Source organism: Chanodichthys erythropterus, chromosome 16 (assembly GCF_024489055.1).
Source record: "Chanodichthys erythropterus isolate Z2021 chromosome 16, ASM2448905v1, whole genome shotgun sequence".
Lineage (NCBI taxonomy): Eukaryota > Metazoa > Chordata > Actinopteri > Cypriniformes > Xenocyprididae > Chanodichthys > Chanodichthys erythropterus.
The window spans coordinates 27,063,129-27,080,453 of record NC_090236.1 but is presented as its reverse complement, the minus strand read 5'-3'; the positions used below and the strand labels follow the sequence as shown (position 1 = coordinate 27,080,453).

General features: G+C 36.4%; 1 protein-coding gene across 10 annotated transcripts in view; it reads right to left on the bottom strand.

The window, feature by feature from the left end:
- Nucleotides 1–7,486: 7,486 nt before the first annotated feature.
- map4l (microtubule associated protein 4 like) overlaps nt 7,487–17,325 on the bottom strand; it is a 48,745-nt gene continuing 38,906 nt past the window's right edge. For 5 of the 10 annotated variants that reach the window (XM_067363791.1, XM_067363790.1, XM_067363798.1 and 2 more), the window contains 10 exons: nt 16,161–16,284; nt 15,744–15,788; nt 14,495–14,751; nt 12,567–12,620; nt 12,153–12,179; nt 10,238–10,330; nt 9,952–10,033; nt 9,739–9,848; nt 8,572–8,752; nt 7,487–7,640 (listed from right to left, as the gene is read on the bottom strand). In XM_067363791.1, coding sequence (XP_067219892.1) covers nt 7,636–7,640; nt 8,572–8,752; nt 9,739–9,848; nt 9,952–10,033; nt 10,238–10,330; nt 12,153–12,179; nt 12,567–12,620; nt 14,495–14,751; nt 15,744–15,788; nt 16,161–16,284 — 978 coding nt within the window. In that variant the 3' untranslated portion in view covers nt 7,487–7,635. The remainder of the gene's footprint in view (nt 7,641–8,571; nt 8,753–9,738; nt 9,849–9,951; nt 10,034–10,237; nt 10,331–12,152; nt 12,180–12,566; nt 12,621–14,494; nt 14,752–15,743; nt 15,789–16,160; nt 16,285–17,325) is intronic. The other 5 variants (XM_067363793.1, XM_067363796.1, XM_067363797.1 and 2 more) reach the window with 5 other exon arrangements.

Below are 17,325 nucleotides of genomic sequence, written 5' to 3'. Positions count from 1 at the left end.
ATTATATCTGTGTTGTGATTGAGTTACTACTCTGTGGGGGAAAACTGGCATGTATTAAATGTTACATTATAGGAATGTATAGGAAAATAAGTAATTAAATGCAGGCTATTATACATTATATTTGTAATAACACTTCAGGGGGTAAATAGCTAATTAAGCCATACCAGTTCAGCTGTCAAAACCACTGCTCTAGAACACAATAATATCATTTGTCAACAGGTATTCACTGTCTTCACACATAACAAAAAGCGCGATTCGAGAGCAGTCGGCTCTGTATGCTTTCGAATTGAATAAATACATAGATATACATTAGAAATGTAAAAATTCAAAAAAAGTTAAAGCTCCAATCTCCTCCCGAAGATCCAGAGAAAAGTCCGTTGGCGCTTCAGAGACGACTTCGCTCAGAGAAGCAGCTCAGCTGTCAATCAAAACCCGGGTTTTCAAAAAACTAACATAAAACAAACTTATTTAACCCTAAAAATGGCAAGACCATAAAGAGGCATCAGAAAATTAATTTATTGCTATTTTCCATCTTATTGGGACACAAATAATACAACTTGATCAATTTTTTCAAAATATGACTTTTAATTTTGATTGTAATGTTTGTATCCCACAGGATACGTTGCCAGTTTAGGGGTAGGCCTATAAATTGACTGAAAACAGAATTCTTGTTTGGCAATGCCTTTTACAACATTTTAAACAATTTCAAAACATTTTATTCTATAATAACTTATAATAAACATTCTTTGTAACATATACTGATGAACAATAAGTGATAAACAATATTTATGAATAAGTGATAAACAATATTGCCGAATACATTTATATTGAAAACTCATGTAGGTTAATGCATTAACAAAGATAGGCCTAAATTTCATACTAGCCCTAACAAGAGCAAAGAGAAATCAGAAAAAATAATTTATTGTTATTTTCCATCTGATTAGGACATAAATAATACTTTTTCATGATTTCTTTAAAAAAAAAAATCTTCAGGATATGTCACCCCTTAGGCAGTATAAATTAATTGAAAAAATAATGCTTATTTGGCAATGCAAATTTTAAAACATTTGTTTTCTAATAACTTAAAGCAAACATTCTTCGTAAAATTCTGTTGACCAATAAGTATAATGCCCATTTATTAATATATTTATCTACTGTATCATATTTAATACGCAAAATTCTAGGGCAAATAAATTATCAATATGAACAAAACTTTGCTGAAAACCCTGTCATACACAATCTCCTTCATGCCTTCTGTACTCTGATTGATACACACACACACACACACACACATCTGGATCGCTATCTTTGTGGGGACTCCATAGGCGTAGACATAATGATTTTTATACTGTACAAACTGTATATTCTGTCCTCTCACACTGGGATAGATAGATATGCAAATCAATGATAATTGAGAGATGGACAAACAAATGTTCCCCAAAAGCCGGTTGTGTCATATTTGATATTTACATTAACATAAAAACAATGTAAAAAATATGTTTTTATTTTTAACATAAAAAAATGAGACATGAATAATTAAGTAAAACCAAGTTGCTTCATTCCAGAAAATGTTTATCTTACATTTACTTTGTAAAAAATATTAAAGATTTATGAGTATAAAAGAGGTAACTTGAAAAAAAAAAAAAAAAAGAACTACCAATCAGAGGGCAGAAGGCATGAAGTAGATTGTGTATGACAGGTTTTTCAGCAAAGTTTTGGCGATATTGATAAATTATAGACCCTAGAAATTTACTTATGAATAATTATGATGAATTATGATAAAGTAGGCTAATATATATTCATAAATAGGCCTTATTCCTTTTGCTCAACAGAATTTTACAAAGAATGTTTGCTTTAAGTTATGAGAGAATAAATGTTTTAAAAATCTGGCTATAATGTTGTAATACGAATTGCCAAACAAGCATTCTGTTTTCAGCTGATGTATACCCCTAAACTGGCAACGTATCCTGTGGGATACAAACATTTACAGGCAGATAATGAAAAATGTATCAATTAAATTAATAAAATTTCAACATAAACGTAATAAGCTAACACTCAACAACAACTTTTTAAACATGAAAGTCCCCTCCAAATATTGTAAATATGTGAAATATATCAAGATTTATCAGAAGGTCAGTAGATTTCCCACTACAGGGGGTCACACTGTTTTTAAATGCTGCCTGTAAGGTAAACAAAAAAATTATGAACAAAGTCAATATATCTAAATATTCACCACAAACACCCTTTCAACATGAAACCAAGAAATGAGACCTAAACTTTCCCTGACTCTCTCCACAGCCTCTCAAATGTTTGTATCCCACAGGATACGTTGCCAGTTTTAGGGTTAAAGAATGAACACACTAACTAACCTCAGCGTGATAAAAAAAAAAAAAAACTGCCTAAAACGACAGAAACCATCTTTGGAAGGAAAGCTATTTTTATGTGTAATTTGACTGTTTAGTTTGTCTCATGTTCATTACATTACATGAAGAGGGCGGGGTTTATGACCTATACTGCATCCAGCCACCTGGGGGCGATCGAGACGCTTTGGCTTCACTTTCAGGACTCTTGTTGCACGCTTGATAGCGGCGTATCAAAGAGATTAGAACCCAAGAGGCGACACTTTGATATGTTTGGGTAACAGCCACTAGATGGTGCTTCGGTAGCGCGGCCGCCATTATGGGCTGAAAATACTAACTGGACCATAGAATCCTTCACATCTTACACACCCAAAATCGGCGAATTTCACTGCTAAATCAGAAGAGTTTTTTTTTAATTTAAGTCACCAGTAAATTGTATGGCTCCTACAGTAAATGTTGTATCGTCTTATATGTTTTATTTTACCAGTTGTGGAATCCAACCATTCATCCATCTGAGCCACATTAGCCTACTTTATTGAGTATTTCCATTTTATGCAACTTTACACATTTATTAATAGTAAATTAATAATACATTTAAGATCATCATGTTTGCAGCCATCAATATATTTTAGACCTAGTGTAGTAATAGTAATAATATCTAGGTCTAAATTGAAATATTGTACGTTTTAACCCTTTGAGCGGTACGGTCCCACATATGGGATTTCGAACGTTCAGCGACGTCACATAACTGCCAGATTCAAACTGCACTTTCGCGCTCTGGCTACAAGACGGACGTGCGCAGCTCTTGTCATATATCACAGCTATGCAGTGTTTTCAGCCACATAACGTTTCTTTTAAGGTTTCAGACATTTAAATACGCATAAGCACCATTAAAACAATATATTTAGAGTTTATAAAATACACACTGATGTCAGACATCAGTGGAAGGAGCAATAACAATCCATTCCTTTTTTACAATTTGCCGACATTTATTCATACCAGATACACATAATGGGCCCAAGTAACTACAAAGTTTACTCTATTATTCTTCCAGTTCACCAGCCACTTACTTGCATATATTTCGGAAGAAACTGATGAATTCACCTGCTGTAAATCCGACTGACATGACAGAACTGCAGCGCAAACTAAGATGGCGGCGCCCATCTCGCATTATAGATCAAGATAAAGATAATTTATAAAGGCTTTTAAACGACAAAACACACTCACTTACACATATTTGAGGATCGGAATATCAGATAGTTGATAACATGGTAAGCAAGTTTGGGAATATTTTAAATAAACAAGGAAAAACAAAATAATAGCGATCCACCTGTCATACAGTGTTATTGTGGCTGCGCTCAGCGCTCGTGACACATGACGCGTCGCTATGGAAACATTAAAGGCAAACGTTCTAAAATAACGGTCGCCTTAAAAAAAACTCACTCTGGGGGGACAGTTAGAATATTTTAAACTCACGCTCGAAAGCTTAATGGATCACGCTAATTACAAACATAATGATCTTATGCATTGCTGTGTCCATTATCGCATAGCCTAATTCACACTTTTGGACACTTGCTTTAACGGACATTTTACAACACTGCAAAATCAAGCTGTTATATTCATATATTTATTGTCCAACATTCCCAATTTTTCTGATGCATGTCCTTAATTTAATTTCATATGTTGGTATTAATTCAGTGTTTATGAGACTTTTAAAGACTTTTAACCCAAACTGGGTTTCTAGAGAGCAAAGGTATTGTAACAAAGTGGAAGACTTAAACACAAAATATGTCAAATAAACTGTAAAAAGGATTTGATGATCACTAGTGATAGTATTTTATTCTGTGTTGTCATCATTGAGGTTGGATTTCAGCTTTAATGTACGTTTTTTTTTTTTAAACAAAGCAGCTGATATTGCCATAGAAACTAGTAGACTGACGACTCGCTTTCACCCCAAAATGGCGGAAACGCAGGGCTGCTGCTGGGCGCCGGTGTTTCAATGGAACTTTCTATTGAGTGTCGCTTCTTGTTAATGTATATTCTTTGGGCGCATAGAAACAGCCACTAATGATGCATCTATATATGTCTGTGTTCAAAATAGGAAATCATTTTGGGAAGCAATTAGTTCAATTGATTCAAAGTTTCGAAAACCTTCGTTTCTCCCATCACTATGCCTCTTCGCAGATAACAACGTCAACAACAAAAACAATACACACCCATGTTGCTTGATTTTTTTATTTATTCATGATTAAATATCGACATCACTAGTTAACAATTAATCACAATTATTTCTTTCATACCAAAAAATACACCTTAAATCAGAGGGTTGACAGGAAATCAAATTTAGGACCATGTCTGTAGTCCATGTTGTCAGCATGCTCTTTTGGTGTGTTCTACAGGTAGTACACACATTGTGAGTCCTAACAGACACACTAGGGGGGCTCTTTTGCTGCCTAACTGGAGTGCTCTACTTTTAAACATGCCGATTAGCCTACCAGTTACAGTTAGTCTCAAACAGATGTGCAACATGGATATCCAAACAACATTCAAGGTCAATGTGTCAGGTGCAGTTTTGTGGGAGGAATCATTGTTCCTGTGGTTACTGATTTCCTCTAAGCTTTCACCCCCCTTTTTGCATCCTGTCTCAGGCTACTTAAGTCATTACCAGAATGCTGTGCCTTATCTATAACCTACAGAAGGACATCCTCAGTGTCCTTTGAGTTTTTCAGTCCTCAGTCAAAATCACACTCCTCCTCCTCTTATTGATTACACTGGATTTACTATGTTACCTGTGATGACAAAGAGAAAAAGTTACACACATAATATATATTCTTTGCTTCCTGAATACATTACATTTTAAAAACATTCTTGTTTGCCAGCCCTTTTTTTTTAAAAAAAAAAGGCAGTCTCGCTTAAGAATAAAATCTGGAGAAATATTCATAGATGCAAAATCTTCACTTTGCTTCTCTATACAACCCAATCAAGAAGTGTTTTCCCTCTACGGGGTATAAAGTGTGAAACGTGTATTTACAAAACTGCTTTGAGCGGACGTGCGGGGGATGTGAGAAGTGTACTAACACCGTGAGAGTGTTCATTCATTATGGAAAGGACAAAATAGAGCTGTCTGAAGGCATGAAAGGTTATGATCACTGTATCAAGAGTACAACACTGAAGTTTACTGGCACAGCCCCTGAACAGTACACACTAATCACAAAAAGAACTACAGACAGGACCGTTTGGCCAAGCGCAGCTGCTCTACACTAAGCACACGGGCTCACACCTGTACGAACTGTATTTACAGAGTGCTCTTTGAGACACAGGTACATGTTTTGCATTTTTGAGCAACTAGGACTCTTTTTAAGGGAGCAAAATTTAGGAAGATGCGCTCAGTCAATCATATCGCTCTATTTGTAGTATAAAACACCCATCATAAAGTGCATTTCAAATGCTCATCGGCTAATTATTTATTAGGATATTTGCATAATTTAATACTTCCTGGTCTCTCTTGTTAAGTTTTATATGGGATTTTTTTATTTTTTTATTTCTTTGATGTTACACCATTACCACCATCAATGATATGCCATGACATCACAGTAAAATACCAGGAGAAAATGTAATATTTCACAACATGTAGTGAATCAAACCCTGTACAAACATAACCTTTTAACCAACAACAGCAATTTGTTTATTTTCTCTGCAGGCATTGTGCGGCTAAAGATATGTAGAGTAATATTACTACCAATAAAGTGCCCACAAATTCACTGATAAACAGTGTCACTAGTCAAGAGCTTCAAAAAAGCAGCCCTACAATAGTAGGTTTTGAGAGTTTAAAACTGATATTCAACTACTTTGTGAATAATACATCTCTTGGTAAAAAAAAACAAACACATAGCATTTCCTACCGTTTGATTAAATAGTAATTTCTAAACAACAATTTATCAATTGCCATTGAATAAATAATAAGGAAATGCACTGTATTTCATTGCATTAATGCTTAGTTAGGATACATTTACTGCTAATGTAATGGCCCCTCCCACATGCCAGTTTATATGTTCAGTGCAAAAGTCTTCTACTTTTTGAGCTTGGAAGTACAATACTTAATTCAAAGTGAGGGATGATTTGGACCTTTGAGCAAATAATCATGACCTGTGTACGGAGTGTAAACATTTCCATTCTAACTTTCTGACATCTTTCTTTATCCATCTATATTCCTTATTCCTTTCCATCCTGTCTGTTTGGTTTGCGTGCCACTGCCTTTTTCTCTTGCTGTATCATGCTGTAGTTTGTGTGTCATGTGTCCTATTAGTTCACAAGATGCTTTGAGAGAAATGGAAAGCGGAAGATGTAATCAGTTGGTTAGACATCATTATGATACAGCTCATTGTTACAGTAATTTACACAAACACAATACAGCAAACTCATTGAAGATGTAAATATGCTATTGTTTGAACATCCTATATGTTTCAAATGATTAAGTGCTCATTTAAATACTAGGGGAGACCAGGGGTTATAATTCTTGTGAGGTGGACAAGGTCAGTGGAACAAAGGAAGCAGATGAATGGATGGATGGTGGCTGGTTCGTCCCTTTTGACTGGGATTTAAGACAGCCCCACATACTAACAATACAGGGAGCTTAACTGCCATAATATGATGTAATAAAGCTACATCTCGAGTGAGTTCTGGGGTTCCCATTGGAGAACATCTACTGCCAAACAGATACAGAGAGAAAAGAGGGTGTTTACCTCTAAATTTAGGTCTTTCTAACGGACAACACAGGCTTGTAGGAAGTCTAGAAAGAAACGCTGTGCTTATAACAAAGGTGATATTAAGAGCTATGCGGCTGGACAACCATCCAACCATCTCCAAACATCTGGAGACTTCATCTCAAATCTAGCCTCAAACCAAACCCTGCGTTCGAACAGGAGCGCTGTAAATTAAGTCTTTCCCAAAACATGATCTCATTGGTGCTCTCCCAGCAAGGAATAAACAAGAAAATGAAAACTGAAACCAAGAGAAGAAGCTAATGAGAAGATGGGTTTTAAAGGGACAGGCTGTGTTGAAACACCCTTCTCCTGCTGGTTTGCACCCATCTCATGACTGAGTGAATGGGACAAGCTAGGTTGAGTGTGAGGACATGGCGGACCCCAGAGAAACACTGAGAGAGGTGCTGCGATGTGGGTGGGGGTGGCTGCCACTCAGGGGGGACCAGGAGATGATTTTAGCGCCGTGGTCCGTGCGAGCTCGTGCATTCTCGCGGTAGTTCAGCTTGTAGGACTCAGTCTGGTAGCAAAGAAACAGAAAAGCTGTATTACAAACGTAACAACTGAATTTCATAGACAGTGGCAGGAAAAAAACACAAATAGCTGGGCACAGATTCATACATCGCAATACATTTGTCAACTCTGAAATATCCAAAATGTTTGATATTTAAAAAAAAAAAAAAAAATGAAGATTTTTCTCCCTAACCTAATCTGTTCCCAGTATAAATAAGAGTTGTGCGGTATTCGGAATTGAACTGAGAATGCCTATTCAATTTCAGTTTAGTTTCTGAATTTGACTTGGGGTAGGAAACAGGATGTAGAATTGTTAATCGAATTTAAATCCTTGTTTGAATTTTGAAAAATAGTACAAAAAGTATTTTTAATTCATAGCGCTTTATAGTTAGAGAGAATGACATTAAATAGATTTTTTGAAATTCATATATTTCATCTTATTTAATAAATTAAGCTTTGTACAGTTTAAGAGTTTAAGAACTCTTCATTTCCCAGAATGCAACACTTCAGTATGGGAAACAATTCTCACTGTTAACTAGTTGTTTATTAGCCTGCATATTGCCTGTTTATTAGTACTTATGAAGCATATATTAATGCCTTATTCTGCATGACCATATTCTACATCTCTTAATCCTACCCAAAACCTGAGCTTAACCACTACAACAACTACCTTACTAATTATTTATAAGCAGTAGTCATAGTTAGTAGAGACTATGTGTTCCCCATACTAAAGTGTTACCATTGTAATTCAGTAAATTATTTTTCCTGTCATTCCAGTTCAACTTCCAGTGTGGTGTGGCCAATTCAATTCAAATTCCAACTCAAGAATTCAAAGGGAGCGAATTCTTGAATTCTGCTATCCACAATATAATATGTATTTCCGTGTTCGTCTACATAAGGTGTCGTATAAGGGCTTAATCTGTCAAGTTTGTACTTACTTGTCCCAGGGATGCGCTTGTCCAGGCCCTGGGAGTCCCGGGGCCCTTCTCCCAAAGAAGGTATGGGAGTAGGAGAGCTCTCTTTCAGCCCGTTCTCTTTTGCGCCATTGCCTGCTTGCAAGGGCGGGGAGACGGCAGGGGGAGATGGACTTCCCTCAGATTTCTGCTGAACCCCCTCTCCCTGGAAACACATTGCAAATGCAAGGAGTCAAAAAAATAAAAAATACAAAGGAGATAAAGATGAATTTATTTAACAATAAATGCATCTTTATAAATTTAACAATACTAGTATATAGTACAATATAGTATTTGTGCTGAACAAGATACACAAGATACACTACTTAAAAGTTTAGGGTCGGTATGATTTTTTTCAAATTTTCATGCATTTATTTGATCAAAAATACAGTATAACAGTACTACTCTTTGCAGAAAAATTCAGTGTAAACAAGCATGAATTCCATGTTGGTCCTGGCTGTTTTTTAGTAGGATTGTGAAATAAGATACTGTGATGGCAAAGCTGAATTTTCAGCATCATCACATGATCATTCTAATATGCTGATTTGCAGCTCAAGAAACATTTCTTATCATTATCAAAGTTGAAAACAGTTGTGTTGCTTATTTTTTTTTGTGGAACATCTTTACTGTTGTGCATCTTTTTCTGAATAAAAGTATTAATTTATTTAAATCTTACTGACCCCAAGCTTTTGAAAAAATAAAAAATAAAATAACCAAGTGCAAAAACATACATGCACACAGACTAAATGAGTGGTGCTCAGCCATGTGAGGTGCCATAAACCTGACCAAATTTCCATATGCTGAGGGGGTTAAATCTCCTTACAAACTGTCTAGCTCATATTCTCCTTTCCACGTGGGTAACTAAGGAATTATATTATACGTTGGTTGTTATGCTCAACCTTCAGTGGGCATATTTAATATGGTCTGTACAGTATTATATTACCCAGCATGTGATTGTGGACCACATACTGGACCACATCATGTAACTATGACTTTGTTGTGCAGTACTTAAAATAAATTCTCTGGTACTGCTAATTATTAAATGAAGGTAAGTACTTTACTTGCTTTTAAACAAACCCCACGAAAATATAATATCAATAATGAAAGAGGGATGGTTTCTAATATGTAATATCCTCTCAAGCTATTTATTACCACTTTAACATTGCCACCTCCTGGTTCATGGCCTACATTGTCCAGTGATCCCACTTTGGCCTTGGCCTTGACATTCACCTTATGGGATTCAATCTTCACTTCTCCACCACCTGAGAGAGAGCAATCATCATTCACATGGCAATTTATTGCATGTACTCACAATGAGATTCCATTCACAGTAATAGGCAACATTAAAATTGATCCATCTCATACCTGGCTTGTGCTTTATGTTGTCCTTGGATCCACATTTTGCGGTCACTTTGCTCAAGTCAACCTTTTTATTTAAAATCTGAACCTGGAGACCATGAGTAAAAAGTCGCTAGATTGAATTGTCATTTGTTTCTTATGATGGAATGGATGTCTTTAGACTAGAGGAAAGTCAAGCTAACTCATTATAAGCTGATCTGGTTATATTTGGCTCATCACATGCTTGTACTTCTACGAGCAACATTTTGTTATGAAATGAGTTAACATAAGAGAGGTGACACTGTACACTTACGTTTCCTCCACCAGGTACATGCTTGATATTGTCCTTGGAGCCACATCGGGAGGTTATATGGCTGAAGTCCAGTTTTTTGTGGACTATCTGAACCTGAACATAGCACAACAGCACAGAGAACACATTGTCATTGGTTATTCTACCGTAACACATGCAAAACAGAAGGTATGAAGGCTATGAGTGTGTTAAACAATGTTGTACTAAAGTAAAAAGTAGCACTGAACACCACTGAAAATACAAAATCATCATGTTCATGTCAAGTAGCTGAATTTTAATGATCAAGCTACACATTTATTTATTTTCACAGGTATTTTGTCTTTCTTGTATTTGGTGATGTAAGCTGATTCCTGGACGTTTTATGTGGCCGCCCTCTGGTAGATTCAAATAAATGTTCATTGTCTGCTGTGTTGTTTGGTGCAGTATTTGTTTGTGTGACTCATATATTTGTTTGGACAGAGTAACGGCAGGCCAGGAACACTCTGTCTGACTCAGAGGGTGTTTTTCACAGCCTAAAGCTCAGTTTATTGCGATAATCTCAGGTACTGCTTAAACACTCGAGGGTCTACAGTCTAACTCTGATTCATTTGACCTGCTGTAATGGACCACTCCAGGAAAAACAAACAGGATTTGGAGTTAACTGCATAGCTCAAAGGCTGTTCCAAAAACATGAATTTGTTGAGAGAAAAAAAAAGAAGAAAAAAAAACATGATCATGATGATTCTTTGAGCAGCAAAGAAACACCATTAGCACTAAAGTTTACTTAGTAATTAACATGCAAAGCACTGTTGGATATTTTCTATGGAACTGCATACATGATATAGAGTAACAGATATACAGAGGCACAATTTCTGAAAACACACATCTGGCATTGTGAAACAACAGGAGGCTGTAGGTGATCTTGGGAGTTAAAACACATTTAGTAACATTATTTTTGAATACTAGGAAAAGCTTTTTTTTTTTTTTTTTTTAAATAACACACCAATAATATATTTTAAACAAGATAATGCAATACAAATAATATGACTCGAAGGCACCCCACTGTCCAACACGATATTCAAAGGCACCCTACAGTATATAATATTAACAAAACTAATATAAATGTTAACAATATAACATTATTATGAGAAACTAGGAGTGTAGATATATTATAGGTAAATAAATTAACCATAATTCATGTAGTGATTCTAGAAGTTTCAAGAACTTCATGTTCTTAAATAAAGACTATAGTTACTGAGGAGGAAAAAGATTTCACCATTTAAATTAATTTAGATTATTTTAGTCATTTTAAAGTCATTTTAAGGCCTCCTTGGAAGTTTATAGAAAATGAAAAGTCACATTTTTCATTTCATACATTCTCCAAGAATAGCTACAGTCTCCTTTGTGTTGCAAGAAAGGTGAGATAAATAGCACTTATTATATGTGCAGTGGAAACACATTTTCCCCCCCTTAAAAGCAAAAGCAAGTGTGCAAATCCAACGTAGAGTAAAAAATTAATTGCACTACAGAATGTTGATACAACTGCTGAGTCTGTACAACATGCAGTTATGCTATTTTTGGACTATGGTTAGTGCAAAGCTCAAGAACAAAACACTATGACATTTAACTGGTAACAATGGTAAACCAGACTCTACAAATATTCGACAAAGAGTGGCACAATGTTCATGGGTGAACTACTGAGAGACACAATGGTGTGGTGTTAAATCCACAGAAGACATACAGGGACAAGGCTGAGTTAAATCGACTCTGCTCCGATTACATATGATCCCTCTCTACTAAGTGTTAAAGTAACACTGAAGCAGAGTTAAAGTTAATGAGATAATTAAGTGATTAATTAAGTTATGATTGAGCATTAGTGATGAACACCTGCTGTTAACAAGCAGAATCACTGAAGAGAAACACAAGAACTACAACTGACCTCTGCCACAGCCTTAGATGAAATCAACTGAAGATAAAAGACATAAAATATCTCAAGATCTGATGAAACAACTCCACAAACAGCATGTTATCTCATTAACTTTAACTCTTGTTTTAATTCCATGTAGAGAGGGACCATATGTTCTCTGAGCAGAGTTGATTTAACTGTGATTTTGCTGTGTAACGTGTATGTGGACAAGTTTATCTACAATAACAACAAATGTGCTCTCATGTTCATTCAGAAATCCATTTGACCCTAATTTCACTACACAAACTGTCTGTATTTAAATGTTTAGTGGTTCTGTGTACACTCAATTTCTACAGGATCTGAAGATCTTTGGAAAGACAGCGAGAGTAAGAGCAGAGAGTGATACTGAGGCAGTGAGTCAGGGAGATGTTATTGGGAGGGACTCACTTTGCCCTGGCTGGTCTTTGGCAGAGCATCGGTCTTGCCCTGGGCTGCAGGGACCTGAGGAGACAAGCACCCCTTTAGTCAGTGCAGTGCAGGGAGGAGATACAGAAAGCCCAGGGTCGCAAGGTTGGAGGAATAGGATGTACCACAAGGACTGAGTCAGTATGCTAAGTTTACTTTTAAATCTGGAAGAATCACCTGACAGTTTGTGTCTGATGAATTGTGCATGAGAAATAGTGTGTTTAACTGTGTGTCTTTTTAATTAACTACATATACAGATCTATGGCACCATTGGAACTGAAATGGATAGTTCACCCAAAAATGAAAATTCTGTCATTTTCTCACCCTTACTTTGTTTCAAACCTGTATGGCTTTCTTTTTACTATGGACCAAAAAAAATGAAGAAAATAAAATATTTTGTGTCGTTTTGTGTCAATACATTTGAAATCAATGGGGTACAATGCTGTTTTGGACTAGCAAAAACATTATTCAAAATATCTTCTTTTGTATTGCACAGAAGACATAAAGTCATACATTTTTCGAAAAACAAGAGGGTGAATAAATTATGACAATTTGGGGGGTGGGGGGTGAACTATGCATGTAAAAATTAATGTATGTGAAAATCCAGAGAGCAAACTTAATTAAAGAGTTAGTTCACCCAAAAATGAAAATTCTGTCATTAATTACTCACCCTCATGTCGTTCCACACCAGTAAGACCTTCGTTCATCTTCAGAACACAAATTAAGATATTTTTGATAAAATCCAATGGCTCAGTGAGGCCTTCATTGCCAGCAAGATAGTTAACACTTTCAGAAAGCTACTAAAGATGTATTTAAAACAGTTCATGTGACTACAGTGGTTCAACCTTAATGTTATGAAGCGACGAGAAAACAAAATAACGACTTTATTCAACTAGTGATCTGTTGTTTCGAATCAGTGGTTCGGAGCGCCAAAGTCACGTGATTTTAAGTAAACAAGGCTTTGTTACTTGATAAGCGTTTTGAAATTTCAATGGTTCACCACTGGGGGGCGTGACTTTGGCAGTTTGATACACGCTCCGAACCACTGATTCGAAACAAAAGATTTGTAAAGCTTTGAAGCTTCATGCATGCATGAAATACGTCTTTAGTAGCTTTCTAGGTACTGAAAGTGTTAATTGTCTGGCTGGCAATACAGGCCTCACTGAGCCATAGGATTTTATCAAAAATATCTTAATTTGTGTTCCAAAGAAGAACGAAGGTCTTACGGGTGTGGGACGACATGAGGGTGAGTAATAAATGACAGAACTTTTATTTTTGGGTGAACTAACACTTTAATGGAAGGCTTCATAAAAAAGATTAAAATATATATTGTGGCCTTTAGTTGACAGTCACTCTCTGAAATCCAAATGCATTGTGTTTTCTAGATCCTTCCTGATAAGAGAAAAACATTTAGGGAATCCTTTCATAAGGTCTTTTTTATTTCAAAGTGATGGCTGGGAGATGGCTATGGAAAACAGACAAATTCATTCTACATCAATTCTGTAAGAAAATCTCAGTGTACAATGAAAAAGTGAAAGCTTTGTTTTCCATTGTGGCAGGTAGACGTCAATCACAGAGCATTGATGGAAGTTGTGCATCCATGAGCTCAGTCAAAACTGTCTGTATCTTAAGGATCAATCAGATAATAGCATTTACATTGACCAGCAGCGATATGAGACATACGTATGAGAAACAACTTCAACAGAATTTGAGATTTCTTAATGGCAGCAATAGTGCAGAACATGAGCTTATGATCATGTGTTGCCAAATATTGCATCAAATTTATTCTAAATCTGTAAAGAAAATAATGAGGTTATGTACAGTATCTATGCGTGTCTTTAAAGCCCAGATTGTTTAATTCCTTGCACGCATGCAAATTCTCCTGGTTCTGTCCTGACCAATCAACTCACCTTGCCTCCTCCAGGTTGGTACTTCATGTTATCGGTGGAACCGATCTTGGATCGCACGTTTTTTAGATCCGGCAGCGGTGCGTTGGTGGGCCGAACGTTCCGGGGGGCTCGAGGCACAGGAGGCTTCCTCTCTAGGGGTGTCTGCTTGGGTACGGGGGGTTTGGTGATGCGGGACGGGCGAGGGGTCGGGGTCCCATTGGTGGCTGCTGTGCTGGTGGCAGAGGATGGTGTGCGAGTTGTCCTTGGAGTTGTTTTAACTGCGCAAATATGAAGCAAAAAAATGCACATTAAGTATTGAAGCAGAAAACTACCACAACACAAGAGGTTTAATCCAGTATGCATGTGAGAGGTCACAGACAGTCATTGACCTCATGAATGTTTCTTCTTCCTAAGCCACTGCAAAAGTGGCAAGCCCTCATCATGAAGAGAGGAGTTGAAGGCTCTATCAGTGTGATGGTTTGAGACAAGCCTTTGTGAGTAAGTCTATCCCTGACTATGTCAGCAGCTTCAGATCTGATGACTAACAAATGTACTAGTCAGTGTGTATTATCTCAGAACTGCTGTGTTTTCAGGAAACTTCCCACCTTTCTCTTTAAGCCTCCATCAAAGCAGCATTTAGTAACAGCTACAGACAGGTAAGCACCTTTATTTGCACAGAAGCACCTCTGCTGACCACTGTAAAGATAAACTCTCGACTTTTGAATCTTGGATGGTCTCTGTTTACTTGACCAGGATATATTTCTCTACATTATTTAATTGAATCTAATTTAATGGTTGTTATTCAAGTCTCTGCTAATTGAAACATTTGTCTTAATATCTTGATGGCTTGTTTGTTATATCACAGTTAATCACACTTCATATTACTTCCAGTCTCATAGCTTTAGATTGTTTAATCATTTATATTGCTCCTAAAAATTGAGGAGCAAGACTGTTCGGAAACCGCAAGTTCCAATCTTACTGGCTGCCCTTCAGCAACTTTTGGGAGTTCAAATGTACGGGAGTTAGAATTTACTAGTCCAGTGGGAAATAAATGTTTTGTTTATAAGGTACAACACTGCTACAATAAGCCAGGAAACAACTAGTCATTGAATTCTGACACAGTCTTATTACTGTATATAGTAAATATAATTTCCAGGTCTTCTAACATTTCATGTAGTTTAATTTGCTATGTGTAATTTACTATACCACAAAGTCTATTGCTATCCTATCAAAAATATTTCTCTAGATAAGAAAACAGCTTCATTCTCACCTGGTGCCTTTTTCACCTCTCCTGCTTGGATTTCAGTCTTAGTAGCTATAATCAACACACAATCAAATTAAATTAAGTACATTTTAATGTTATTACATCATTATGCCTCACTTAACCTTAACCTGAGATCCTAAATACTGTACCTTAGTCATGGTAGTGCCATATTTAACAGGACTTTTGACAGGAATCAAAATGAGGCTCTGAGGGACAGAGGTACAGTATATTCAACTGATTGTACTGTTGTTTAGCAACATGCCAATTGTTTGGCTGACGAAACACCTTAAAACTGTTTTGACTTTCATACTATGCATGCCATTGTAAATACTGTAAGTCTATGACTCACAGCCTCATTTTAATCCATGTAAAATTCAATGTGCTGTCTACCCTGACTAAATTATATATGACGGAACAACTCACCTGAGGAGGGTCGGGCAGAGGTGGCAGCTGGGGTGCTTGTGCCGTTTTTAGAGTTAGTAGCAGATGCAGATTTAGCCTTTGGGACTGGAGGGCGACGCTGAGTTGCTGTGCCAGTCTCAGAAGACTGACAGAAACAATAAGACATCAGAATGCTTAATGAACAGGCATAATCAGTTGACGGCAAGAGGTTGATTAGATGAGCAACATACACAGTGCCTTAAAGGGTTAGTTCACCCAAAAATGAAATTTCTGTCAGTACTCACCATCATGTCTTTCCAAATCCGTAAGACCATCATTCATCTTCGGAACAAAAATCGAGATATTTTTGATGAAATCCAAGAGGGTTTTTTTTTTTATCCTCAATAGAAAGCAATTACCATATTCAATGTTCAGAAAAACAGTAAAAACATTGTTCAAATAGTCAGCGTGACTACAGTGGTTCAACCTTAATATTATGAAGCCACAAGAATACTTTTGTGCACAAAAACAAAACAAAAATAATGACTTTATTCAATAAATTCGTCTCTCCCCTGACATTCTCATGCACTATTTACACTGCAGCACTTCCATGTTTACGTCCAAAAGACGTCCAACACTGAGCTGGCGTTCTGACGTAAACATGAAAGCACTGCAACGTAAATAGCGTATGAGAATGACAGGAGAGACGAATTTGTTGAATAAAGGTGTTATTGTTGTTTTGTTTTTGTGCACGAAAAGTATACTCGATGCTTGAATGTGGTAATTTGGTAGCTTGGTTTGGAACGACATGAGGGTGAGTAATAAATGACAGAAATTTCATTTTTGGGTGAACTAACCCTTTAAGGGTGGCTTAATGCTTGAGGGTGATTGTTCAATTAAGACAGAGTTTCACTACTTGAAATCTTGAAATAAGATGTTTTATCACATGACCCTGATTAAAGATCAAATCATGGTCTTGATCAACCTACAAGTAGATTTTGGTATAGTGGCTATTGGTGTGAATTTTTGATATTGTATGATGGTAATGACTTTGTAATGAAGGTAAACCTTGAATTTACGAATGCGACAAGTTTGCTAGCAGTCAATTAACTAAAATTAATCAACTGTTTCCATATTAAGCATATTTGAAGCATATTATAATCGACTCTTTACAAAGGGATTTTTTAAATGTTAATAAAACAAATAA